The 27,250-nt window shown below is 43.7% G+C and overlaps 1 protein-coding gene across 3 annotated transcripts in view; it reads left to right on the forward strand.

Annotated features, from left to right (window-relative positions):
• The window catches only part of LOC142493916 (uncharacterized), a 117,063-nt gene extending 90,257 nt beyond the window's left edge, over positions 1–26,806 (forward strand). For all 3 annotated transcript variants that reach the window (XM_075598651.1, XM_075598650.1, XM_075598652.1), the window contains 2 exons: positions 5,121–5,884; positions 25,045–26,806. In XM_075598651.1, the coding sequence (XP_075454766.1) occupies positions 5,121–5,884; positions 25,045–25,077 (797 nt within the window). In that variant the 3' untranslated portion in view covers positions 25,078–26,806. The remainder of the gene's footprint in view (positions 1–5,120; positions 5,885–25,044) is intronic.
• Positions 26,807–27,250: the final 444 nt, after the last annotated feature.

The following is a 27,250-nucleotide window of genomic DNA, read 5'->3' on the forward strand; positions in this document are numbered from 1 at the left end:
ATATATATATATATATACAAGTCACCGCTCACGCGATGCGCGCGGGAGCGTATGCGCGGGCACACACGCTCACCGGCGCTCGGCGCTTAAGTAAACAAATTATTTAACCTTTCTAGCGCACTCAGCTTCCCCTGCAGCAAACCCCCCACCCCTCACCCCGCGATCGCTTGCGAAAATTTAAAGGACACACGGCGCTCATGCTTGGAGAGCTCTCCAAGCATGAGCGCGCTCAGCGCAAGCGGGGACAAAGCCTTAATCAGGTCCCCAAGGTGCTGGAAACACTGGTTGGTATAAAATAAATATATCAATTTAACTAATGCAGGGCCCGACTTCCTGCCCATTTTTTTCCTGCTTGATATATTGATGACTTGAACGTGCTGAATTTTCTTAGTAGAGATGTGATCACTTTTGTGAAAATTTGGGGAAATGACTTAACAAATTCGCAAAGTGGGAACATGTTTAGAGCAGCGGCTACTTGTCGACTCACCGATAAAGAAAAACAAATACTGTAGGTCTGTTCACAGGTATGTCAGTCTACGCAAAGCACCTTCTCTCCCCACCATTAAGTCAAGCATTTCAATAGCCTGGACTCGCGACTAGGAGATGGGCGAATTTTGGGGGGCGAATTTGGATCCGCAGCGGATCGGCAGGTTCCTTCGGTCAGTGGATTTCCACAGATCAATGTCAAAAGGGGCAACTGGGGTTTTGCGGATTTTTTATTTTAATTACCAACTAGCTGATATACCCGGCGTTGCCCGGGACTTAATTTTCCCGCTCCCCCTCGCTTTCCGCTCCCCCCCCCCCCCTTCACAGCTGCATCCCCCTCCACGTTCACGTGTCCGATTTCCCCCCCCCCCTTTCACAGCTACATTCCCCCCCCCATCCACAGCTGTGATTTCCCCCCCTTCACATCTCCAATTCCCCCCCTCCCCCGCCTTCATAGGTGGCTCCCTGGTGGGCAGGAGGGTTGTTATCCCCCCCCTTCAGAGCTTAGCAGCAGTGGGTCACCTTTGGTTAGTGATTTCCTCCCACCCCCCACTTCAGAGCTCGGCAGCAGCGGCTCACTGGAGGGCGGGAGGGTTGTGATTCCCCCCTTTTTAGCGCACAACTTTAACGTAACTGTTTTCTTATTGTCATACAGAAAAAAGATTACAATGCAACATGTTTATTTTTATATTTTCCACAAAAGACAGGTGACTGAGTGGGTGACAGTGACTTGACAGTGGGTGGGTGACTGACTGGGTGGGTGAGTGACTGAGAGGGTGGGTGATTGACTGAGTGGGTGGTTGAGTGACTGAGTGGGTGGGTGAATGACTGAGTGGGTGACTGAGAGGGTGAGTGGATGAGTGGGTGGGTGGGTGACTGAGTGAGTGACCGAGTGGGTGGGTGACTGAGTGACTGAGTGGGTGGGTGACTGAGTGACTGAGTGGGTGGGTGACTGAGTGACTGCGTGGCTGGGTGACTGAGTGGGTGGGTGACTGAGTGACTGAGTGGGTGTGTGACTGAGTGGGTGGGTGACTGAGTGACTGACTGAGTGGGTGAGTGACTGAGTGGGGGACGGAGGGAGGTGAAGGGGGGAGGGAGGTGAAGGAGGGGAGGGAGGGAGGTGAAGGGGGGGAGGGAGGTGAAGGGGGGGCGGAGGAGGGGAGGGGGATGGGTGAAGGGAGGACGAGGGGGGAGGTGGGTGAAGGGGGTGAAGGGGGTGAAGGGGGGAGGGAGGTGGGTGAAGGGGGGAGGGAGGTGGATGAAAGGGGGGAGGTGGATGAAGGGGGGGAGGTGGGTGAAGGGAGGTGGGTGAAGGGGGGGAGGGGGGTGAAGGGGGGAGTGAGGTGGGTGAAGGGGGGAGGGAGGTGGGTGAAGGGGGGGAAGGAGGTGGGTGATGGGGGGGAAGGAGGTGGGTGAAGGGGGGAGGGAGGTGGGTGAAGGGGGGGAGGGAGGTGAAGGGTGGGGGAGGGAGGTGATGGGGGGAGGAGGTGGGTGAAGGGGGGAGGGAGGTGGGTGAAGGGGGGGAGGGAGGTGAAGGGTGGGGGAGGGAGGTGGGTGAAGGGTGAGGGAGGGAGGTGAAGGGGGGAGGGAGGTGAAGGGGGGGAGGGAGGTGAGGGGGGGAGGGAGGTGAGGGGGGGAGGGAGGTGAGGGGGGGAGGTGAGGGGGGGAGGGAGGTGAAAGGGGGGAGGGAGGGAGGGAGGTGAAGGGGGGAGGGAGGGAGGTGAAGGGGGGATGTGAAGGGGGGAAGGGAGGGAAGGGGGGGAGGTGAAGGGAGGTGAAGGGGGGGAGGTGTAGGGGTGAAAGGGGGGAGGTTAAGGGGAGGAGGGGAGGTGAAGGGATGTGGGTGAAGGGGGGTAGGGGGGTAAAGGGGGGAGGGAGGGGGGAGGTGGGTGAAGGGGGGTGAAGGGGGGAGGGAGGTGGGTGAAGGGGGGGAGGGAGGTGGGGGGAGGGAGGTGGGTGAAGGGAGGTGGGTGAAGGGAGGTGGGTGAAGGGGGGGGAGGGAGTGGGTGAAGGGAGGGAGGGAGGTGGGTGAAGGGGGGAGGGAGGTGGGTGAAGGGGGGGAGCGAGGTGGGTGAAGGGGGGGAGGTGGGTGAAGGGAGGTGGGTGAAGGGGGGGGAGGAAGGTGGGTGAAGGGGGGGAGGGAGGTGAAGGGTGGGGGGGGGAGGTGGGTGAAGGGGGGGAGGTGAAGGGGGGAAGGGAGAGAGGTGAAGGGGGGGAGGGAGGGAGGTGAAGGGGGGGAGGTGAAGGGGTGAAGGGGGGGAGGTGAAGGGGGTGAAGGGGGGAGGGAGGTGAAGGGGGGTTTAAGTGACAATTAATGAATCCTGCGGAAGCTTGCTCCCCCATCCGGCCATTCCCCCGCTGTCTTGGCCGGTTGTTCGTTCACCCCCCCCCCGTAACCTTCCGTCTGCTGGGGATGTTCATCAGACGGAGGCACGTGCACGCGGCGTGCGCTCCCCCGCGGATCTGAGGCAGGAGGCAGCGTGTTTGCAATTGGTGTGGTACGGGTGAGGGGGATGAGGTACAGCTGAGGGGGGGTGAGGGGGGGTGGGCTGCCTGCTCCCGCTCCCCCTCCCGGCCATCTGTTCCGCCGCTTGGACCCTGCCGTCCGCTCCCCCGCTTGATCCCGGCCGGTTGAGGCAGGAGGCGCCGTGGTGTGAGGTGGCGGCCCTGCAGCAGGGGTGTGAGCTGGGAGGCAAGGTGGGAAGAGAGGCTGGAGGCACAGGGGTTTGAGGCCCCAGAGGCAGGGGTGTGAGCTGGGAGGGGAGGCACAGGGGTTAGAGGCCCCGCTGGCTGGGGTGTGAGCTGGGAGGGGAGGCTGGAGGGCGCAGGGGTGTGAGGCGGCGGTTTAGTTACTTACCTGGGCGGGAGGGTGTGTGTGTGTGTGTGTGATTGTGTGTGTCCACACCGGCCAATGAGAGGTGTGCGGAGGCGGGCGGGCCAAGGAAGCCATCTCATTGGCCTGAGGCGGAGTGACGGGCCAAAGGTCCAATGTGATTGCCCCTAGACACATGGACATACAATGGTTTCAAAAATATATATATAGATATACTCTGTGGATTCCGCAGCCCGTTGACGGATTTGTAGAATCCAATCCGTGGATCCGGCAATCCACTGAAGGCTTTTTAAGAATCTTCCAACGGATTGCTAAATCCGTGAATTGGATTCTACAAATCCGTTGACGGATTGTACCCAGTGGCGGTTTATGATGAATCTGCGCGGATTAAAACCGAACAAATCCATTTTGCGGATTTTACACCGCAAAACGGATTTTGCAGAAAAAATGCGAGAAAATCCAGGAAACGGATTTGATCAGATACGCCCATCTCTACTCGTGTCTACTGTCCCACACCCACAGTCACTCCTACCAACCATTGTGGCCAAGCACTGCCATCTACTGCACTTATTCCCTCACCTGCTGTCTCTTCAAGTCTCCCAACATGCCACAGGCATGATTGCACCCACTGGCGTGTTAGCCCCACCCCTTTTCACACCTGGCTAATGCATTTTGAATAGCGGTTGCTCTTGCTGGCACATTGTGTGTGTCCCACAGCTGCTGTATCTGAATAAAGGTATATAAAGGATCAGCACGCAACAATATATACAGTAGTAGTAATATATGAATAAATACCATAGAAACAAAAAAAAGTAATTTAAAAGCAGTGTACAGGCATACCCCGGTTTAAGTACACTCACTTTAAGTACACTCGCGAGTAAGGACAGATCGCACAATAGGCAAACAGCAGCTCACGCATGCGCCAGTCAGCACGTCCTGAACAGCAATACCGGCTCCCTACCTGTACCGAAGGTGTGCGCAAGCGGGGAGACTATAGAGCCTGTTACAAATGCCTTATATACATCAGTTATGCACTTATATGACGATTGCAGTACAGTACATGCATCGATAAGTGGGGAAAAGGTAGTGCTTCACTTTAAGTACATTTTTGCTTAACATACATGCTCCGGTCCCATTGCGTACGTTAATGCGGGGTATGCCTGTACTATCTGCTGCTTTAATGTGAAACTCTAGCAAAAAAAGTAATTTACAGAATAAAAAGAAACGAGACAACATAGTTTGGGTGCAATGAAAAAACGAATCAGGGCACGCCACTTTCACTTGAGTAAGGCCGTTCAGTCGAAACATCGTATTTATGGCTTAAATAAATTCATTTAGTTTGAAGGAAATCCATAGTGCCCCGATTCGTTTATTCTTTGCATCAGAATTTGGATTAATTACAGGTTTTCCCTGGGATCAGGAGCACCGGTAATTGTATCAATTTTTCTATCTTTATGGTGTGCAGTATATATTCCTATACAACATAGTTTGGGCACATATATACTACTCACATGGCGGCGTTTCTTTCTTCAGGCTACCTCCGTATCTCCTTGATGGTGCTTTTGCTAGTGGTTATAAACTGGAATAAATATACCGCAGCAGATATTTGCAAGGCACAATATTAAGGTATAGGTTATAAAGTAATACTATTTGGCATACACTTTGGTGGGAACAAAAACAGATTTAGTTTGCCAGGAATTTTGGGCATATCTCATTTGTTGTCGTCTCCCGGTTCAGGCATCAGTGCTGCTTGCTTTCACCGTTGTGCTAAAACAAATGTATTTTGTTTGTCCCTATGCAGGTGACTCGTTAAGCATGGAAACAAACAGAGAAAACAAAGTCAAAGTAAATGGCTCTGAGAATGCTAGAGCCTCCCCATTGAAGAATGTTCCAGCTCGCGAGTCCCAAGAAAAAGTGTCATCTACAGATCTGAATGCTGAAGCAAATAATGAATCCTCTGATCTAAGAGATGTAAGGTGCATAAAGGACAAACAGCTTCCATTATGTCCACCGGATATGAGTGCTATGACCACTGAAAACACGGACGACCCCCTGTATGATACTGTAAATACAATTGACCCACCTCTTTGGCAGCAGGAAATCTCCTCCACCGCAACAAAACCATGGGAGGATAAAGTCTGTGATAACAGCGTAGACATTCTGGGTGAAAGCCGGAGGAATGGAGCGACCGCGACAATGAAAGAAACAAATGTTGTTTATCCTCTTTACGCGAAAATTTCCAAAATAAGTAAACAACAGAAACAAAGTTCTGACAAATCATCCATAGGAGGAGCACCTTCCCAGGGAGCTAATGAAGAGGTGACTGGAACGCCCAACCCTACGTCAGTCCATATGGAATCACCTAGTCAAAATCAAGATCGGAAACGACATTCAAATAGCTCCGAAAAGGTATTGACGCTGATTCAACGTGCCAAGGAAAGAGATCAGCAATCCAACTATTACAAGAAATCCTCCCCAGAAGTCTTCGGAAACGCTGAACACGAAGAGCCCCCACCTCTTCCAGAAAAGCATTTTGATATCAACTACGAATTTCCTGAAACTGAGGTACAGTAACCTGTTTTGTTCTTTAACTGTTTATTTAGTAAGTTTATAATCATTTGTAACAGGAAGGAAGTGATGGTGGGGTGAGGAAGTGTACAGAAAATGAGCCCCCTATGCAATATGCTGTAAAGTTGTCCTTTCCTTATTTTGGGAAGATTTTAACACCGTTCAAATGAATGGAGCTGATATATCCCTGAGCATGGGGTTTATGCACGGCTGTCTTAACAGCATTATAGGCCCCCGAGCAAAGCAGTGCACTGGGCCCTGCCAACTCTCCGCTACAAGCCGTCATTTTTCTCCTTCTACCGAGTTAGCGGGAGATTTGAATGTTGAGGCGGGTGATCGGAAAATTAGTGTTAAATTCTGGTCTGTGCATAGATTAGCATAGGGCCCCTATGCTCGTGTGGCCCCCCGGGCAACTGCCCAGCGCGCCCATGCGTTAAGACGGCGCTGGGTCTATGGCTTTAAAACACCCATTGAATAGGATCTGAAACAGATAAAAGGGAAGGACTAAATGGATCAAGATAGAATAAAGGATGCCATGACGGAACCATTATTGTTTTAAGATGACTCTTCATTTTAATATGCAGTAATTAATGTCTTTGAAATGCAGTAACCGTCAGCCATTCAATACCCTAAGATATTATTATATTTTATTATATCTGGGTATTGTGCAAACCATGAAAGACCATTGTTTGCAAATGAAGTTATTTTAAGCAGAGGATATAATGAATGTTAATGTACCTTTGCTTTATTCCAGAGTTTGCAGAAGTCATTCATTAATCCTGAACAGCGTTACCAGTTTGATTTGTTTTAGCTTAACCTTTGTACCAAATGTAGAAGCAGAAATCCAAACTCCAACATTTCAGCAATAGCTGTAATCCATTTCATTTCAATGATGAAATTTTCTGGCGGCAATAGTGAGGCAAAGGGATTTATTTATTCAAATGTACCAGCCGCACACCCGGGGCAAAAATAGTGCAACAGACCCCACCAGATTGATCAAACTCCTATTTTTATTAATGTGACGAGGGCTTCCCTTTAATGAATCTGGACATGTTTATAACTTCAGTTTTGCAACAAACAGAAAATAGGGGTGGTGTATAAAAATTGCCTGACTGCAAAACGCGTAGGAAAAACAGCATGAATTCTATGAAGGAAAAAAATCTTCTTGAGAGCAATGAGGTTTTTGTTTTCTTTGATCATTTTAGTACTATTTTCTTGCCCACAAATTGCCGCTCGGACACACTGATACAAATCCCCATTTTAGGGCAGCATGTATGAAGACAACAGTGGTACAATTGCTCCAGCTGTGTCGAAGACAACAAAAATCCTATTCATTTCAATAGTATTTTTACTTTGATACGCATGGTGCAGTTCCCTGCCCCAGATTTGCCCCACTTTTGCCTTGCGACATAATGTACTGCACCGACACACTTTATTCGAGCAAATACCCAGTATGTACCTGGCAGATACCTGGAATGCGCCGCTCCTCACCTCTGACAAGCCCCGTTGCGTTTGCCTTCCCAGCCTGGGTTCATGCCTGGCTGACGGGCGGCTGATCTGTTAAATGATAATGATTAGGATTTAATAGGCTGCAATGCTTTGCGTGTCTACCAGATGGCATAAATTCATGAATTGTAATGCAGTATATATATATATACTGTGCAGTATTGCAGCCAGCGGGAATAAAATGCTTCAATCCCTGCCTGGAAAATACCTCAATGCACTCGGGCAGAAAACTGTCACAAACCTCAATACACCCGGGTATACCCGAATTCGTGGGACTAGCCGAGCTCGAATAAAGTGTGTCGCCAGTGTATGTATGTATGTCTTTATTTATATAGTGCCATTAATGTACATGTACATAGCGCTTCACAGTACTAATACAAGGTCACATACGCCACAAAGAGGTGGGCAAATATGGTGGCGGATTCTTCATTTCATAGGAAATATTCACCTACTACAGACAGTGAAAGAAAAGCCCCCAAACTGCATGGTAACTCTACATTGGATATACACCACAATGCATGTGACACTGTATGGTTTATGAAAGGGTAAGATTAGCATGGTACTGATTCCAGTGAATGAGCCATATAGGCCTATATTCACTAAAGGATGCTAAGCTTGAATGGGTGTTACAGCGTGCTAAATCGTAGCACCCTTTTGTGAATATAGGCCGTAGCGACTTGACGCTTAGCACCCCTTAGTAAGCATGGCCCAATGGTCAACATTATAGTGCAGCTGTAGTCACCATATTCTTCCTGAAGCTTCATTTGTCTACATTTTATGACGCAGTAGGAATTAGCAAACCAGCATGTGAGTTATTCATAAATGTGATGGTACGTGTACAAAACCACATCTTTTTCAAGCGTTTCTGTCCATGCATAGATAATACAACCTGTCATAAATATTCACTTACTTTACAACATGCAACTCATTTCTTTATTCTTGTTCACCATTCAAAATAGTTGATGACCTACCTGTAGTTTTATACACACATATAAAGAGTTAGGTTTTACCAACCCTAATTGTCTTAATACGATATTTACCACATACTGTAGTGCTTTTTTTTGTTATTGCCAAGGGGAAGCTTCTTCAGCATTAGCACAATTGTGCCTAATGGACATAATGTTGGTACTTACGTTATCTAATAATGATAATATAACTATTAGAGTCCATTAAAGTGACCTTGGATATCTCAACAATTTTGCAAAAGCCTCTCCTTCCTATTTCCCCTTCCTCGTCCCCTTATAGCTTAACCTCATAAACATTGTAGGATGGGGGTCATTTTTTTCTATACATTTGGTGTTATTACTTTTCCCCAGATTTGCAGCAGGGAGACATTTTTCATTATTAAGAACCCCTTTAAAGCCTGAACCAACGACACATATAATCAGTATTTATTGTATATATCGTATATTCATAATGAAGGGGACTGAGGACTAGCTTGGGGTAAGAACACAATTGTCAGCCCTCTTGGTTTCCCTGTGCAAATCCCAGTGTCAGCTCCTCGTGACGGTGAGCAAGTCACCTTATCTCCCTCCCGTAAGCTTCTCGGGGCAAGAGCTGTGCTTGTAACATTGTGCAGCGCTGCATACTGAGCCTTGTACTGTCGTTCGGAAGCGCTTTTAGTCCCATTGGGGAAAAAAGTACTACATGGAAATCATTTTGTAAACTTGTGAGAGATTTGACAGATGTTGGCTTTTGTGAGATGCAATTTCAAGTAAAGTATTGATGCAAAGAAAAAATGTGCAATTGCTGCATTTTTTGCTCCCTGTCGCACCCTATGTTGTTTCCACAGCTTATTACATCTGGCGCAGAATGTTACGCTAAAGATAAGGGAATGAAATGGAGCCAGACAGGTGCAGAACTCGATTCATCCCATTATTATATGTGCCCCGGATAACTCCTAATCTTTGGACCACCAACAGGTCAGTTTTTCAGGATATCCCTGCTTCAGCACAGGTGGTGCAGTTTTTGACTGAGCCACTGATTGAGGCACCTGCGTTGAAGCAGGGATATCCTAAAAACCTGACCTGTTGGTGGCCCTCGAGGACTGGAGATGGCCTTGCCTATTTTAAAGCAGTCTTCGACTGTGCCACTGATTGAGCCACCTGTGCTGAAGCAGGGATATCTTGAAAGTCTGACCTGTTGGTGGCCCTCGAGGACTGGAGTTGGCCACTCGTGCTTTGTAACATCAGGTGTCTCACTGTTACTGTTGCATCGTGTTTTCATGTACATATGAGTATCTCTGGTTGTGCTGTGGTTGAATCATTTCCTGGCATTCGCGGCATTTCTCACATTGAAGCACATATCTCACGTAGTTTACAAAATGATTCAGGATGAGAAGTCGTGAGAAGCTCCACTGCAGATCCCCAGATTTCCAGCAGTCACACCCAAACCTGTGTATAGTGAATAAAAACACTGGCACTGGTTTGGATGCTAAATGGCCTCAGCATGAATTAACAATCGTTAACCTTGCCCGCTCTACGCAGCATAACAAATAACACTGTAATCCATGATGCCAGCTACTGACCCCAAAGCCAGTGGGTACATATACCCTACACAGCCAAAGGTTTGCACAAGACAAGCCGCAGAGTTAAAGGCTGATCCTTTCCTACGCCCCTATTAGGGACAAAACCCCAATCTATTTTCACCATCTGCTATAGCTGGCAAGGACACCCCACCGCTGTGACGACAAATACTTTTATATATAAGGTATAACCCTGTTCACTTAATGTAACCATGTATCTCTCATCATAATTCTGTACCCAGGACATACTTGAAAACGAGTGGTCACTCTCAATGTATTATTTCCTGGTAACACATTTTATAAATAAATAAAATACCTAACAAACATAATGAACAAATAATGTAATCAATACCATAAAACATCAAATAATGTGAGATGGGCAAGCAGATTATTGGAGATTAGGAAAAAGCAGAGGTATTAAACAAATATTTGCCTCTGTGTTTACCAGGGAAGAATCAATTTCAACATTAGTGCTTCAGGAGGAAGCCACAACCTCCATATTAATGAACAATTGGCTAACTGAGTAAGAAGTCCATAGGCGACTTGATAAAATTAAAGTTAATAAGGCACCAGGCCCCGATGGCATACATCCAAGAGTTCTCAAGGAGTTAAGTTCAGTAATAGCCAAACCATTACATTTAATATTCATGGACTCCATTTCCACAGGCTCAGTACCACAAGATTGGCGTAAAGCACATGTGGTGCCTATATTTAAAAAGGGAGCTAGATCACAATCAGGGAATTACAGACCTGTAAGCCTGACTTCAATAGTGGGGGAACTACTTGAACGTTTAATAGGGGATAATATTCAGGAATACCCCATGGAAAACAACATTATTAGTAATAGTCAGCATGGATTTATGAAGGATAGATCATGCCAAACTAACCTTATTAGTTTCTATGAGGAGGTAAGTAGGAATTTAGACCAGGGTAATGCAGTTGATGTGGTCTACTTAGATTTTGCAAAAGCTTTTGATACAGTTCCACACAAGAGGTTGGTGTACAAAATAAAGCAAATTGGGTTCAGTAAAAATATATGCACCCGGATTGAAGACTGGTTGAAGGCTAGACAACAGAGGGTTGTCATAAATGGAAGTTTTTCAGGTTTGGCTAGTGTCGTGAGTGAAGTATGTCGGTACTGGGACCCCTGCTTTTTTACTTGTTTGTTAATTACCTTGAGGTTGGCATTGTGAGCAAAGTCTCCATCTTTGCTGATGATACTAAATTGTGTAAGGTAGTAGAATCAGAGCAGGATGTAATTTCTCTCCAGAAGGACTTGGAGAGACTGGAAACTTGGGCAGGTACAGTAATTTGCAGTTGATGTTTAATAAAGATAAATGTAAGGTTATGCATGTGGGAAGCAAGAATAAACTGGTGACTTACAAATTAAATGGGGATCAATTGGGGGAATCCGTGATGGAGAAGGATTTAGGAGTGCTTGTAGACAGCAGGCTTAGCAATAGTGCCCAAAGTCATGCAGTAGCTGCAAAGGCAAACATGATCTTATCTTGCATTAAACAGGCAATGGATGGAAGGGAAGTAAACATAAGTATGCCCTTTATAAGACCACACCTTGAATATGGAGTACAATTTTGGGCACAACTCCTTAGAAAAGACATTATAGAACTAGAGAGAGTGCAGAGAAGAGCCACCAAATTAATAAAGGGGATGGAAAATCTAACTTATGAGGAGAGGCTAGCTAAATTAGATTTATTTACATTAGAAAAGAGGCATCTAAGAGGGGATATGATAACTATATACAAATATATTCGGGGACAGTACAAGGAGCTTTCAAAATAAAAATGTATCCCAAGGACAGTACAAAGGACTCTGGGTCATCCCTTAAGGTTGGAGGAAAGGAGATTTCACCAGCAACAAAGGAAAGGGTTCTTTACAGTAAGGGCAGTTAAAATGTGGGATTCATTACCCATGGAGACTGTGATGGCAGATACAATAGATTTGTTCAAAAAAAGGTTGGCCATGTTTTTAGAAAGGAAAGGTATACAGGGATATAACAAATAAGTATACATGGGAAGGATGTTGATCCAGGGAATAATCCAATTGCCAATTCTTGGAGTCAGAAAGGAATTTATTTTTCCACTTATGAGATATCATTGGATGATATGACACTGGGGTTTTTTTTGTTTGCCTTCCCTTGGATCAATAAGTACTGTCGCGTCCGAGTTTATTTTAACATTTACCTGGTCTCGGCCGCGACAGATACCGGGCGCGTGCCGAGGTGTCCCGTGTGCGTGCCGGAGCCTCGGAGGATCGGTTCTCCGATCGAGGCACCCCCGTCCCCTCTCCGGGTCCACCGGGTCCCCCGGAGCCCCCCACCGCATCCCCCACATCGCGGGACACCAGGGCTTCCTTCGGGGAGCCCTGTGCACGTACGCCGTGCGCGCACGCTCCCGATGAAGCGTGACCGCGCATCGGTGACGCGCGGCACGCCGAGGGGATTCGCCACCAAAGCCGGGAAACCTCACGGCTTGCGGCTCTAGCCGTTTTAAAATAAACTTGGTCGGTACTGTAAGTATAGATATAGGATAAGGTATCTGTTGTCTAAATTTAGCATAGGTTGAACTTGATGGACGTACGTCTTTTTTCAACCTCATCTACTATATAACCTCCTTCACAGATTCGCCCCATTAAAAGACATTTACTTCCTTTTATTATTCCAATTACCTAATAAACTCTCTGTTTTTATGTACAATTAGGGCAGATGGGAAGGAAACTTGCTAATCTCTTGCTATTCCTAAAATGGCTACCCTTCTAGAATGTGGCCCAATGAAAGAACACTCACCCCCCCCCCCCCCCCCCCACATACACACACCTGTAACCAATCCAATACAACATCCCTAACATATAAAACAAACATTGTAAACTTCTTATCTCCTTAATTACTGCAGGGAGTTGTCACTGCATGTCATGTGATGTATAGCTCCATGGACCTTTGCTTTCTTCAGCTAAACTGCAACTCTATCATGTGATATACACTATGTAGGAACCCCCGCTACAGCTAGGGAAGTATTTATGGGACAAGCGGTGCACCTCTAGGTAGATTAAAGTATCAAACTGGGGAAGGAGAGTAACCTAGTGGGGGCACTCGGCTTGTAGTGTAAAGGTGATACATTTAAAATCGTTTAATAGTCACAAAAAGATAAAATATTGGGTATTAAAAAACACAACTTCAGTGTGCGGCAGAGATCCTAATGAGAGTAGTATTCCAGGGCTCTGGATCCAGTGCCAGTACTAATAATAACCGATTGGATTTGGTCACTATATCAGAGCGTGTGGCTCAAAGATCTGAAATAAATCAGTGGGTTCCAAAATATATTAATGGAACTTAGAATAAGTAAAGGGATACTGTTAACCACCATCCAATTGTACTGCAGTATGTAATAGCCAATACTAGATAGCTGTTGGTAGATATACTGTAGGTTCACACTAAATGGTAAGTGCTTATCCTCCAAGTGTGTATGGAGAGAATAGATCTGAACATGTAGTTCCTTAATAGTCATGATGGAACTGAATAATATGCAGCAGATAATTCCAGTAAGATAAAGCAGTGGTTAAAACCACATGCTATCCCACTAGTTGTACATGGAATATATATGGTAACATTGTGTAACCCTATAGTGCCCACACCAGGTTACTTTCCGTACCCAGTTTGAAACTCTATCATGTGACAACAGTGTTTTGGAATGTAATAATCATTTTCATGATGCAACGTTTCTGTAAGGGATCGGGGGACACGCGCCTTACAGGGGGTCCCCGTCACCCCGGCTCCCAGTACTGCCGCACGTCCCAGGCCCCCTCCCCGCCGGCTCCTTACCCGTTCCGGTCGGGCGCCGCACCGGTCCTCTGCGGCACACTCCGCCTCCGCCCACACGCTGCCGGGGCGCGCGCACGGGAGTGTTACAGGGCGCACGCACCCGTCCTCTTCTACACTCCTCCTGCAGACTTGGCTCCACCTCCCATCAGCTGGAGGCTATTCCCACTAGGGAACACCACACCAGGCATCTGAACCTATCCCTGGGTCCGCTCAGTCAAGCCCCCGCTCCACCTCTTGCTCCCATTGGTTCTCCGGCATTTATAGTTCCTGTCTGCCTTCTCCTTCCTCGCTCTGCATAGTTTTCCTGTGGCTCTTGTAGTACGGAGGTCTATGCCTGGCTCTCTTTTGTGTTACAGCTCTCGCTCCAGTCCCTGCCCTCGTATGATACCCTTGGATTTGATCTCGGCTCTCGTTAGACTTCGTGTACCTCACTACTACCTGGTAGTATAGGGGAATGAACCCCAAATGTCCGGTGCTCCAAATGTCCACAACAGGACTGGTTCAGTAGAAAATCTCTGATGTGTATGTAAAACGAATGGCTACTAGGCAAGCATAAATATCCTGCACAGAGGGGAAACAACAGCCAGGCTCTGGCAGATAACGATATCAAGTGCAACCTGGGTGGGGGGCTAGTGCACAGGGAAAATCCGAGACCAGAAAAGGGGCAACCGCAGGCTACCCCTCTCGAGTACTCACGCTGGAGATGCCTGCTGCCCTTATCCGACCCGGTCTCTTCAACGCCTGTGCCTGGCTGGTCCCTTCTCCTTGGGTGTCGCGCTGGCGTCTGACGTCATCACCGAGGGCCGTCGGCTATGCGACGGACGTGTGGATGGAAATGCTGCGTCTCAGCGATCCTGTATCTCCGTGAGCAGGCGAAATTGAAGATAGAAGTCTGCTCACCAGGGGGAGGGAAATCTTGAGGATCAGCTCCCAGCTCCGCGTAGTAGCCTGCGTGCTCCACACCGATAGTTGCAGGAATGTAAAATGTAGTTGGTGGGTGGTCACAGCCTCAGGAACTCAACCGGATACAATATGAATAAAAGCAATTTTATTGCACTGTAGTGCTGCACATCACATCACAGAGAACACCTCTGACGCGTTTCGTTCCGTTCAGGAACTTTATCAAAGAGTACAAAGATCTCTCACACTGGAGTGTTATATACATAGTTCCCTAACATGATTGGTCAATACAAAATGCAAAACAGATAATGTCAATTAGCAATCAGTACTTGACAATAACGAGGGTGCTATGTAAACATCACAGTGTCTAGATTGGAACAAACCCCAACTAACCGTGATAACATATAAGAAATACAACAATAACATATAGATTAAAAACAAAGATCTGTGAGTAGCAGCATATATAATGACAAAAGCAACATCCTTGAAAATTTATATGGAAGAACCCAAGGATGGAGGATATATATGGAGGAGTAACCGCAGGGACATATGTCAAGCAGACCTATAAAACGTATTCGTGACTAAATGTATATTAAATGATAAGCATAAAACAATCATTAATGTATTTGTAGAAAATAATTCATAGCTTAATGTTCATAAAGTGGTATGTAAAAAATAATAATAATGCATATAGGTAATGCAGATAATTTATACAATAACAAATTATTGGAAAGGAAAAGGGAAATAGATCATCTCTGTTTGATAATTATTTGACTCCTTAGAGTATATATGAGGTGAATTGGTATACACACTCCCAAGACTCCCCATATATTCAACCCTGCAGGAAGTGTTTCAGCTCCCATTCAACATTGGTCCCATAGGGATGGAGAGTGTTGAGAGTGTGTATCCAATACATCTCCCTTTGATTTAGTACATTTTCCCTATTTCCACCTCTGGGATGACATGGAACATGTTCTATAGCATAAAAAGAAAAACTGGTAATATTGCCTGATGGGCATGATAAAAAGTGTCTGGACACCGGGTGGTTAGTGTCTCTCTTTTTGATTAACCTGACGTGTTCCGCAATTCTGTTTTTCAGAGGTCTTATCGTGCGGCCCACGTATTGAAGTCCACAGGCACAATTCAAAACATATACAACATGTGTAATATTACAATTTAAAAAGGATTTCAAATAATACTTCTTATAATCATTATTGTACAGAATTAACCTTTTTTGAACTGCGTACCTACACATTGAACACTTCCCACATCGAAAAAATCCCTTGGGGATACTATTAATGCTGGAAGCATTGGATCCAGAAATGAACATGCTCGGGGACAAGTGAGCAGCTAGTGTCTTCGCTTTGCGATATGAAAATTTGGGGCCACTCTGCACAATGTCTCTAATATCTTTATCAAGAGACAATGTGTGCCAATGTTTGGCAATGATGTTGCAGATCTGTTGTGACTGTGAATTGAATGTGCTAATGAACATGGGACTATTTGTACTTGTTGAAAATTTGGATGGATCTCGCAATTTGTTGAATGAATATTTTTGGGGGTTTCTGCAAATGAGAGTGTTTCTATCCATTTTATCTGCTTTATTAAATGCAGACTCAATATCAGTAGCAGAATACCCTCGCTCCAAGAATCTTTTAGACATCTCCTTGGCCCTTTGAATGAAAACATCATTGTCCGAACAGATTCTCTTTAACCTGACGAATTGGGCCCCTGGGATGTTTCTAATCAAGGAGCGCGGATGGCAACTATGCGCATTAAGTAGTGTGTTTCTGGAATTTTCTTTCCTGTAAATATCTGTTTGTATATTCATCTCACCGTCAACATACAGGAGTAGATCAAGAAAATGAATATTATTAATATTGTGTTGGTACGTGAATTTAAGGTTATAGTTATTAGTGCTGATGTGTTCGATAAAAGAAAAAAGTGAAGCTTCGTCACCCTTCCAAATAAATATCAAGTCGTCGATGTATCTCCTAAAGTAAACAATATTGTGACGGAATGGATTGTGATCGTGATATATGAATTGTGATTCCAAAACCCCATAAATAAATTAGCATATGACGGTGCAAAACTCGTGCCCATAGCAGTACCTAGTGTTTGTAAATAAAAGTGTTTATCAAATAAAAAATAATTGTGAGTGAGTAAAAAGGATATAGATTCTAATAAAAACGTGCAGTGTAATATAGATAAAGTGGATAAATCAAGAAACTGTTTAATGGCAGCAAGGCCGTGATGGTGCTCAATAACGGAGTACAGGGAGGTCACATCCATGGTGACCCACCTGTACTCCTTGTGCCAAGTGATCTCCTGTATGCTGGCAATGAAATCCGTGGTATCTCTTATAAAAGAAGGTAAATTAAATACTAGTGGTTGTAAGAACCTGTCCACATACCGCGATAATCCATCTCCCAAAGATCCAATGCTCGCTATAATTGGACGACCAGCGATTTATGGATCTTTGGGAGATGGTGAAATATCGGAATCACGGGATGTGGACAGGAAAGAAAGTCATATTCCCTTTTGTTGATAACATTAAGAATTTTTCCCATGTCCAGTAGCTCAAACAATTCAAGTTGGTATTGAGATGTAGGATTGCTCCTAAGAAGTTTATATGTATTACTGTCCCTTAGCTGTCTCATTGCTTCTGTAAAGTATTGATCTTTTGATAAAATAACGAGAGCCCCGCCCTTATCTGCACTTTTAAGTACTATATCATGATGTTTTTTGATGCATTCAATCTCTTGGATTTCTGTGTATGTCAGATTACCATTGGCAACTTTAGAGCAGGAAAACCCCCTTGATAATATGCGTAGGTCGCGTTCGACTAAGTGTTCAAATGTGGTAATTGATGGACCCCTATTGAAACTAGGGCAAAATAGAGATTTTGCGCCAAGTCAAAATTTCAAACTATTTGAAACCATTATTGATTTGCAAAGGTTCACACGTAAGCTAGCTTTGAAGAAAATGTTTGCTGCTAAAGATGGTTGTGCAAATACAGCCAGCACAGACAGTAGCATTGTAGAAGCCAATCCTACTACCACCACAGATACACATACTTTAAAATTCCAAGAAGTCTGTGCCCTTTCCGATATGGACTCACTATTGGAACTACAAGGCGAACCCCTTATGACACACTCCCAACCTTTTTTTGGCAATCAGGATTCGGGCTTTCGCCCAAAATCTCTATTTTGCCCTAGTTTCAATAGGGGTCCATCAATTACCACATTTGAACACTTAGTCGAACGCGACCTACGCATTTACCAAGAGATTGAATGCATCAAAAAACATCATGATATAGTACTTAAAAGTGCAGATAAGGGCGGGGCTTTCGTTATTTTATCAAAAGATCAATACTTTACAGAAGCAATGAGACAGCTAAGGGACAGTAATACATATAAACTTCTTAGGAGCAATCCTACATCTCAATACCAACTTGAATTGTTTGAGCTACTGGACATGGGAAAAATTCTTAATGTTATCAACAAAAGGGAATATGACTTTCTTTCCTGTCCACATCCCGTGATTCCGATATTTCACCATCTCCCAAAGATGCATAAATCGCTGGTCGTCCAATTATAGCGAGCATTGGATCTTTGGGAGATGGATTATCGCGGTATGTGGACAGGTTCTTACAACCACTAGTATTTAATTTACCTTCTTTTATAAGAGATACCACGGATTTCATTGCCAGCATACAGGAGATCACTTGGCACAAGGAGTACAGGTGGGTCACCATGGATGTGACCTCCCTGTACTCCGTTATTGAGCACCATCACGGCCTTGCTGCCATTAAACACTTTCTTGATTTATCCACTTTATCTATATTACACTGCACGTTTTTATTAGAATCTATATCCTTTTTACTCACTCACAATTATTTTTTATTTGATAAACACTTTTATTTACAAACACTAGGTACTGCTATGGGCACGAGTTTTGCACCGTCATATGCTAATTTATTTATGGGGTTTTGGGAATCACAATTCATATATCACGACCACAATCCATTCCGTCACAATATTGTTTACTTTAGGAGATACATCGACGACTTGATATTTATTTGGAAGGGTGACGAAGCTTCACTTTTTTCTTTTATCGAACACATCAGCACTAATAACTATAACCTTAAATTCACGTACCAACACAATATTAATAATATTCATTTTCTTGATCTACTCCTGTATGTTGACGGTGAGATGAATATACAAACAGATATTTACAGGAAAGAAAATTCCAGAAACACACTACTTAATGCGCATAGTTGCCATCCGCGCTCCTTGATTAGAAACATCCCAGGGGCCCAATTCGTCAGGTTAAAGAGAATCTGTTCGGACAATGATGTTTTCATTCAAAGGGCCAAGGAGATGTCTAAAAGATTCTTGGAGCGAGGGTATTCTGCTACTGATATTGAGTCTGCATTTAATAAAGCAGATAAAATGGATAGAAACACTCTCATTTGCAGAAACCCCAAAAAATATTCATTCAACAAATTGCGAGATCCATCCAAATTTTCAACAAGTACAAATAGTCCCATGTTCATTAGCACATTCAATTCACAGTCACAACAGATCTGCAACATCATTGCCAAACATTGGCACACATTGTCTCTTGATAAAGATATTAGAGACATTGTGAAGAGTGGCCCCAAATTTTCATATCGCAAAGCGAAGACACTAGCTGCTCACTTGTCCCCGAGCATGTTCATTTCTGGATCCAATGCTTCCAGCATTAATAGTATCCCCAAGGGATTTTTTCGATGTGGGAAGTGTTCAATGTGTAGGTACGCAGTTCAAAAAAGGTTAATTCTGTACAATAATGATTATAAGAAGTATTATTTGAAATCCTTTTTAAATTGTAATATTACACATGTTGTATATGTTTTGAATTGTGCCTGTGGACTTCAATACGTGGGCCGCACGATAAGACCTCTGAAAACCAGAATTGCGGAACACATCAGGTTAATCAAAAAGAGAGACACTAACCACCCGGTGTCCAGACACTTTTTATCATGCCCATCAGGCAATATTACCAGTTTTTCTTTTTATGCTATAGAACATGTTCCATGTCATCCCAGAGGTGGAAATAGGGAAAATGTACTAAATCAAAGGGAGATGTATTGGATACACACTCTCAACACTCTCCATCCCTATGGGACCAATGTTGAATGGGAGCTGAAACACTTCCTGCAGGGTTGAATATATGGGGAGTCTTGGGAGTGTGTATACCAATTCACCTCATATATACTCTAAGGAGTCAAATAATTATCAAACAGAGATGATCTATTTCCCTTTTCCTTTCCAATAATTTGTTATTGTATAAATTATCTGCATTATCTATATGCATTATTATTATTTTTTACATACCACTTTATGAACATTAAGCTATGAATTATTTTCTACAAATACATTAATGATTGTTTTATGCTTATCATTTAATATACATTTAGTCACGAATACGTTTTATAGGTCTGCTTGACATATGTCCCTGCGGTTACTCCTCCATATGTATCCTCCATCCTTGGGTTCTTCCATATAAATTTTCAAGGATGTTGCTTTTGTCATTATATATGCTGCTACTCACAGATCTTTGTTTTTAATCTATATGTTATTGTTGTATTTCTTATATGTTATCACGGTTAGTTGGGGTTTGTTCCAATCTAGACACTGCGATGTTTACATAGCACCCTCGTTATTGTCAAGTACTGATTGCTAATTGACATTATCTGTTTTGCATTTTGTATTGACCAATCATGTTAGGGAACTATGTATATAACACTCCAGTGTGAGAGATCTTTGTACTCTTTGATAAAGTTCCTGAACGGAACGAAACGCGTCAGAGGTGTTCTCTGTGATGTGATGTGCAGCACTACAGTGCAATAAAATTGCTTTTATTCATATTGTATCCGGTTGAGTTCCTGAGGCTGTGACCACCCACCAACTACATTTTACATACCTCACTACTACCTGGACTCGGCTTTGGACCTCACTACGCATCTCTCTCCTGCCCCTGACCTAAGGCTTTCGGATCTCTACCTTCGGACCTCTGGCGCCCCGAACGCGGCAAGTATCAGGCTAACCCTTTCTCACCAAACTCGGCAACGAATCTTACCACACTCCGGGCACACCCTCACTGCTGTGGGTGTGTGTTATACCCTTACCCACCTCAGTACTGGGGACTGGCCAGGTCTGCGGGCAGTCAAGCGTTACAGTTTCTGAAGATGCCGCTGACACCTCTCCTGCAGGCATGGAATAGTCTCCCAATCGGGGGCAAAACCAGAGCAGCACCTTATTTAGCAACAAAACATTCCATTTGAAAGCAATTAGAAAAACAAGGTTGTATGGTGCTCTAGAACAAAAAGCAGCAAGTATATAGCAATGAGACAAAAGTCTTAGGTGGAGTACCCCTCCAAGGAGAATGAGTGAGGCTAGGATGTTATACTCCCAAAAGCACTTACGATGTGTAGCTGGAAAATGTAATCCCACAAGCACTGAGGTAAGGATAATACACACCTGCCGGTGTCCAGCATCAAAACAACATCATGGTAATAATATGGGGTATATGAACAATAAATATCCGTGCAGCCACTGATGGAATAGGAAAGTGGAATAAACTCACATACAATGCTGGAACTCTTGATTTGAGGAGCCGCAGTGTCCACTAATCCAGGGGTATAGTGTGCCTCCGTTGATGAAGATCAGCAGAAAAGGAGAGGAGAAAACGGAGCACTAAATCCACTGCTTAATTGTAAAAAAACACAGAGGTGCGTTCCCACGATAAAAAATAAAGTTTAATGGATCAAAAACAACAAACAAACAGTGCACCTACGCGTTTCAGGTTTGTAGCCCTTTATCAAGGTGAATTCATTGTTTTCTCCTCTCCTTTTCTGCTGAAAGCAATTAGAACTTTCGTATATCAAACGTATATCAAACGTGCGTGTGTTGTCCCAGTTTTTAAATGTTTTTGCGTTAATTATGACAGAACAAGATTTGCAATTGTTTGATATACGAAAGTTTATTAACTGCAAAACCTCAGGCGTTATATATATGGCAGAATGCATTTGCACCAAGAAATATATAGGGAAGACAAGACGCCCTTTCAGGACACCCGTCCTTGAACACCTGGGCAGCATTAGAAATGGCCTGGACACTCCGGTGGCCAGGCATGTGAATGACAACCACCGGGGTGACCACACTGTACTCACCTTCAAAGGCATAGACCAGCTTTCTAGGGGCATCAGAAATGGGAACTGGGATCAGGAACTATTAAAAATAGAGTCCCGCTGGATTTACACACTCCAAACCCTATCCCCTAATGGTCTGAATGAGGGCTTTGTTTTTAGCCCATTTATATAGCCATGTCCCATCTAGCCTATCAGTGCTTTATACTCACCACCAGTGGGTGTCTGTGACCTCCTGTCACCCATACAGTGGCGGCCGACCTGAGTCTAAATTGGCTAGATCCGCGGCTCTCAGATAATCCCGGTTAGGTGCGTTTTTTTTAATTTTTTTGCCCGGAGTGAATAGCGTTATTTTAGCGCTCGTGATATTAGCATTTTATTCTCGCTGTCTGCAATACTGCAATGCCGTGTAAAAACTCTGGGGGGCGTTTGCGAGCTGTTGTCTTGGAAGTCTGATACCTTTGCGGTTCAACCTACGTCAGTACACAGTCTGTATGTACTGTAATACATGTAGAATAAATGCATACTTTTTATTTTTTCGGGTTTATTACACAGTATACTGTATATAAAAAAGTATTGTATACTGTACGGCCGGAAAACATCAGCATACTGTTTCAGGTACAGTATTCCATCCTAATCAATAACAACGGCCACTAATCTGTTGACTCCGGTACGTGTTTTTTTAAATCCGACTCAGCAATGTGCAGGCATTGTTACACAAAGCGATATTATCCATCGAAATCCCTCCATTAGCTGTTTTCTTTTCTGAGGAAAAACAAAAAGAAAAGTTTTACTGTAATGGTCAGCCCCCTAAAGAATTCCCAGCCAGTCCCACCAATAATTTTCTCGGGGGGCTTCTCCTGTTCACATGCGCACGCGCCTACCGTCGGTGTGATGACACGCATATGCGTTTCAAGAAGGCTCCAATGCGAATGCGCCTAGCGTTCCACCAATTGTTCAGTATCTGCAGTACTGTAGAAGCCGCTCAGCCAATGATATTGCTTACAGGAGAATCGCTTGACTTTTGAATCGCACCGATATTGATACTGTATTGTCAAAATAAAAAAAACACAGAAAATAATACGGCAACAATACTCACCGTAGAATTTCCCATTCAGCTGGCAACGGCGCCGGGCCACTGCCAGTCCAGTGTTCTTGATCATACACGTTGATAGTTGGCAGCGGGACTACTACATCAGTCAGCTGATGAGGCTGGAAATCGCTTAGTTACATGCAAGCTTGATTGAAACTGCACGCAAAATCCGGCACAGGCTTGCTGGACAGACACCAAGGGTTGTCACTGACGGTGGGACCGTTATTGGAAGCTGGTGCTGGTGCTGGCGCATTGCTTGGCAGCGACTGTCGTTTCTTAGTTGGTTTTAACACGACCTTATTCCTCTGTTTCCCTTTACAGCTTTGGGATTCATTTCTCCCTAGTTTGGCTGTCTGTTATTTTTCCCTGTCCCAGCAGCTTGCTGCATGTGAAAAAAAGGCAACATTATTGCTACATGTTGTTTACACAGCCTGTGTTGGTTGCTTGCAAGCTCATATTCTCCTAGCTGAGAGTGGGCTATTCCTACCCCCCTGTCCTTGCTGACAGTTAGTATATTCTCACTTCCCTTCTAGTGTGACCCTTGCTCCTCACTTCCTTTTCACCCTGGACTCTGAGTGAGTAACTGCCTGCTATTTACCCCAGCAAGGCCTTTCTGTTTTACACTGTCTCATCCTTGATACACTGCAATTCAGACAGTGGAGCACTCTCTACCTAAATTACATCCACAAGTACCTTTCTTCCTGTGATTTTCCCTCAATAAAACTAAGAAAGAGAAAGGGACTTGTTTGTGCTTTGGAAGAGGGAAGACATGAGTTAAGCTTACTGGAACTAATCATACATCATTCGTGACCCTGGTTTCAGGAAACTGTGTATGCGCTATACAAGACATTAAGATAGATAGATAGATAGATAGATAGATAGATAGATAGATAGATAGATAGATAAAAGTGAAATATTACATTGCACATACAGTACACAACACTGTGTGTCCCTTAGGAACAATCTTTGGGATCATGAGATCAGGCATTTCTTAGACAATTCACAATGGTATCTTGTAGTTTATATATATATATATATATATATATATGTTTATATATATATATATACATATATATACATATATATATTTAAATATATATATATCTGCAAGAAAAAAGACAACAGCGCACAACCCTAGTGCATTACCAAAAATAGGAGTTTATTATAAGGTAGTGGCTGTTGTCTTTTTTCTTGCAGATTTCCTTTGGGGAGTGATTCTCCCAGATACAGTGGCCTCCCTTTTGCTTTTTGCAATCATCTGATTCCCTGCATTTGGATTCATCATAAACTCTGTGCATTCAGGATTGGACTTGTAACTATACATTTTTTATGTACAGCCTTCAATATATGTTTTAATATAAGTATAATATTTCAGTTTGCGGTGCACTATTTTTCATTAGCGCTGTATGTTTTTTCTTTTTATATATATTCTTTTATATATATATATATATATATGTAGAGGTATCTGTACCGTGTTAGCCGAGCTTAATAATCAAAAATGTATAGACGATACCGTTCTGTGGCTAACTAAATCTTTTATTTGTGCGAGCTTTCGAGATACACTGATCTCTTCTTCTGGCCATGTTACATTGAGTAAAGCACAAAAGGATTGTTACTTTAAAATCGTGCATCCTGGAATGTGATCTGTGATTGAAGCCTATCCCTCCCCCTATGCAGTATGCAATTTTATGACGATGTAAAAGGTCCCTGAATGTTGGTGATGTATGAGTGTGTGTGTGTGTGTGTGTGTGTGTGTGTGTGTGTATGTGTATGTATGTATGTAAATATACATTTAGACAGTGCCCACAGTGTATACAGCGCTGTATACAATATATATATATATATATTTACAGTTGCTATATATATATATATATATATATATATATATATATAAAAGCGTTAGAGGTACAGTATATGGCTACCTAAGCCATATTTATATTTATAGTTCTCAGAAACGGAAAACTGGAGAATTTGACAAATAGTGATAGTTTCTAAAAAAATAAATAGGTCTGGGGAGCAGAATTTGTATGTACAAAATAGTTCAGTTTGGGTTTTCGTCAAAGATAACTTGTGTTTAATTTCATTCTTTTTTTTCCTGCAGCATAATACAAAATTGGCGTCCTCAATCCACTAATTCTAAGAAGCGGCTTCGGTTAAATGTGCCCAACTCAACCGCATTCATCCTATTTCACAAGCAGATCTCGAATCTTCTGTCCCAACAGAGACATCAATCACCAAAGACCCTTTTCTGGCCTGGACTGCCTGGCTGCTATTTGTAATCTAAAATGCATTGACATAGTGGGTAGACCTGGGACCAGATCCACCTTATACATACAGCACGCTACCTGTACGATGTAAAGTAGTGAGGATATACTCCGACTTCATCACAACATCCTATAAACTGGAATCTGAACTGGTTATTCCTCGCCAAAGCAAAAATATACACAGAATATAGCAAGGTTTTAAAGATAAGAGGTAGCGTTTGTGTCCTGGAATGTGAGGATATGTATTGATACCTCTGAGTCATAAGCCCTGTTAAAGTTGCCATAGAAATGCAACAGGGAAATGGTTAAGAAATGTCTGACACTTTGTAGATTTTGATGTACAGTGTAACAGCAAATATGTTTAATTAACGGAATTGGAAGATGTGCCTGTAAAGGGTCTATTTATAAAGTGCAGTAGCCATTCCTGCTCAGTGACTGAAATGCATGGGAGAGTCAGAAATTCAAGTCCATATCTAGTGCTCTGTTTTACTCTGTCGGAAATCTATATGTTACAAAAATGCCTGGAAATAACCCTTACAATTGTGCAATATGAATAAAAATGTTCGGTATCACAAAAAAAAAATGTAATACATGAACATTATTATATAGTAATATATTATGGTGTAAAATATATCTTTTTATCTTTATGGAATACTAAAAAGTTATATAGATAATGTTATGCACATTTCTTTTATTTGCTTTTCCTACAATACACGGGGCTTTATTTTACTTCATCATAGATATTGTCTTTTGCACAAGCCTTTTTTCTTTTGCATGATCTTTTTTTACCTGGTTGAATACTGTATGGGAGCTCTGAGCTCACGTAATGCTCCAGCTCCATGGTTGCGGGTAAATTAGACTGTAGAACAATATGCCTGGGATCCGACTCACTCTGCCGGTCAATAGAAAGTCACAGCATCATGAAGTCAACAACAGCAGCTGTTAACCAACGTTAATGGCCGTTTTACGACCTGTCAATTAATGACCTACTTTCAGCAAATCGCTGTTTGCTGGTTAAATACACTCGCATGTATTCTGTTTGCTTATTTGGACTACAATTGTTATGGCCTTCAGAGTTACTTGAGGCCCGTCAGAGCCATTTTCTGACATGGACTTACAGTTGCAGAATCACATACTATGACATGTATGTAACATGTATTGGAGTGTCAGTTGCCTGGAACCAGCATTCAAATTCACTATTTGCTATTTCTTTTTTCAGTGTTTGGAAAACCTTTTGTTCCTTGTCATTTTTTTCATGAATCCTTCAATTGATACAGTCATTTGTGCAAGCACCAATAAAACCACGATTGGCATGGGTTTATAATCCCTTGTAATGCTTTTAAATACCAAAACGATATACTACTATACTGTGCACAGTTTAGTAGGGCACATGCCTGAAGTGCTGGTTCACATTATCACACCCGTTCCGACTTTAACTCCCATTCAAGTTACAGATGCAGCCACCAGTATTGGAAATTGCCTTGGAAATTCTGGTGCCGTCTCACAGTAAAAGTCTCAACATTGCTGCAACATTTCTGTGAGATTCTTAATGGCCCATCTGATTAGCACGGTAGAGAATGGAAGCAGGCACACGGTCTTATGCAAAAAGAGTATTTAATGTGCCACCAAAAGGTCCAACGTTTCAGCAGGGAACTGCGTTTATCAAGCCCTCTCCTTGATAAAGGCAGTTCCCTGCCGAAACGTTGGACCTTTTGGTGGCACATTAAATACTCTTTTTGCATAAGACCGTGTGCCTGCTTCCATTCTCTACCCTGTTCTCCACTGGGACGTCTGGACCTCCCTGGATCCTGTGCACCGGCAGATAAGTACCCCCCCTCCAGCACCAGTTTGCAGTGTGCATGTACTTTCCTCTATGACCATCTGATTAACACAGCAGGGGGGTCCTTGCAGTCCCATTCAGTTTGATTCAGTTTGAATGGGACTGCAGGGACGCCCCGCTGTGTTAATCCGATGGGCCATTAAGAATCTCACAGAAATGTTGAGGCATTTACTGTGAGAATGGCCCAGAATTTCCCAGGTAAG

The sequence above is a fragment of the Ascaphus truei genome, chromosome 4, assembly GCF_040206685.1.
Source record: "Ascaphus truei isolate aAscTru1 chromosome 4, aAscTru1.hap1, whole genome shotgun sequence".
Taxonomy (NCBI): domain Eukaryota; kingdom Metazoa; phylum Chordata; class Amphibia; order Anura; family Ascaphidae; genus Ascaphus; species Ascaphus truei.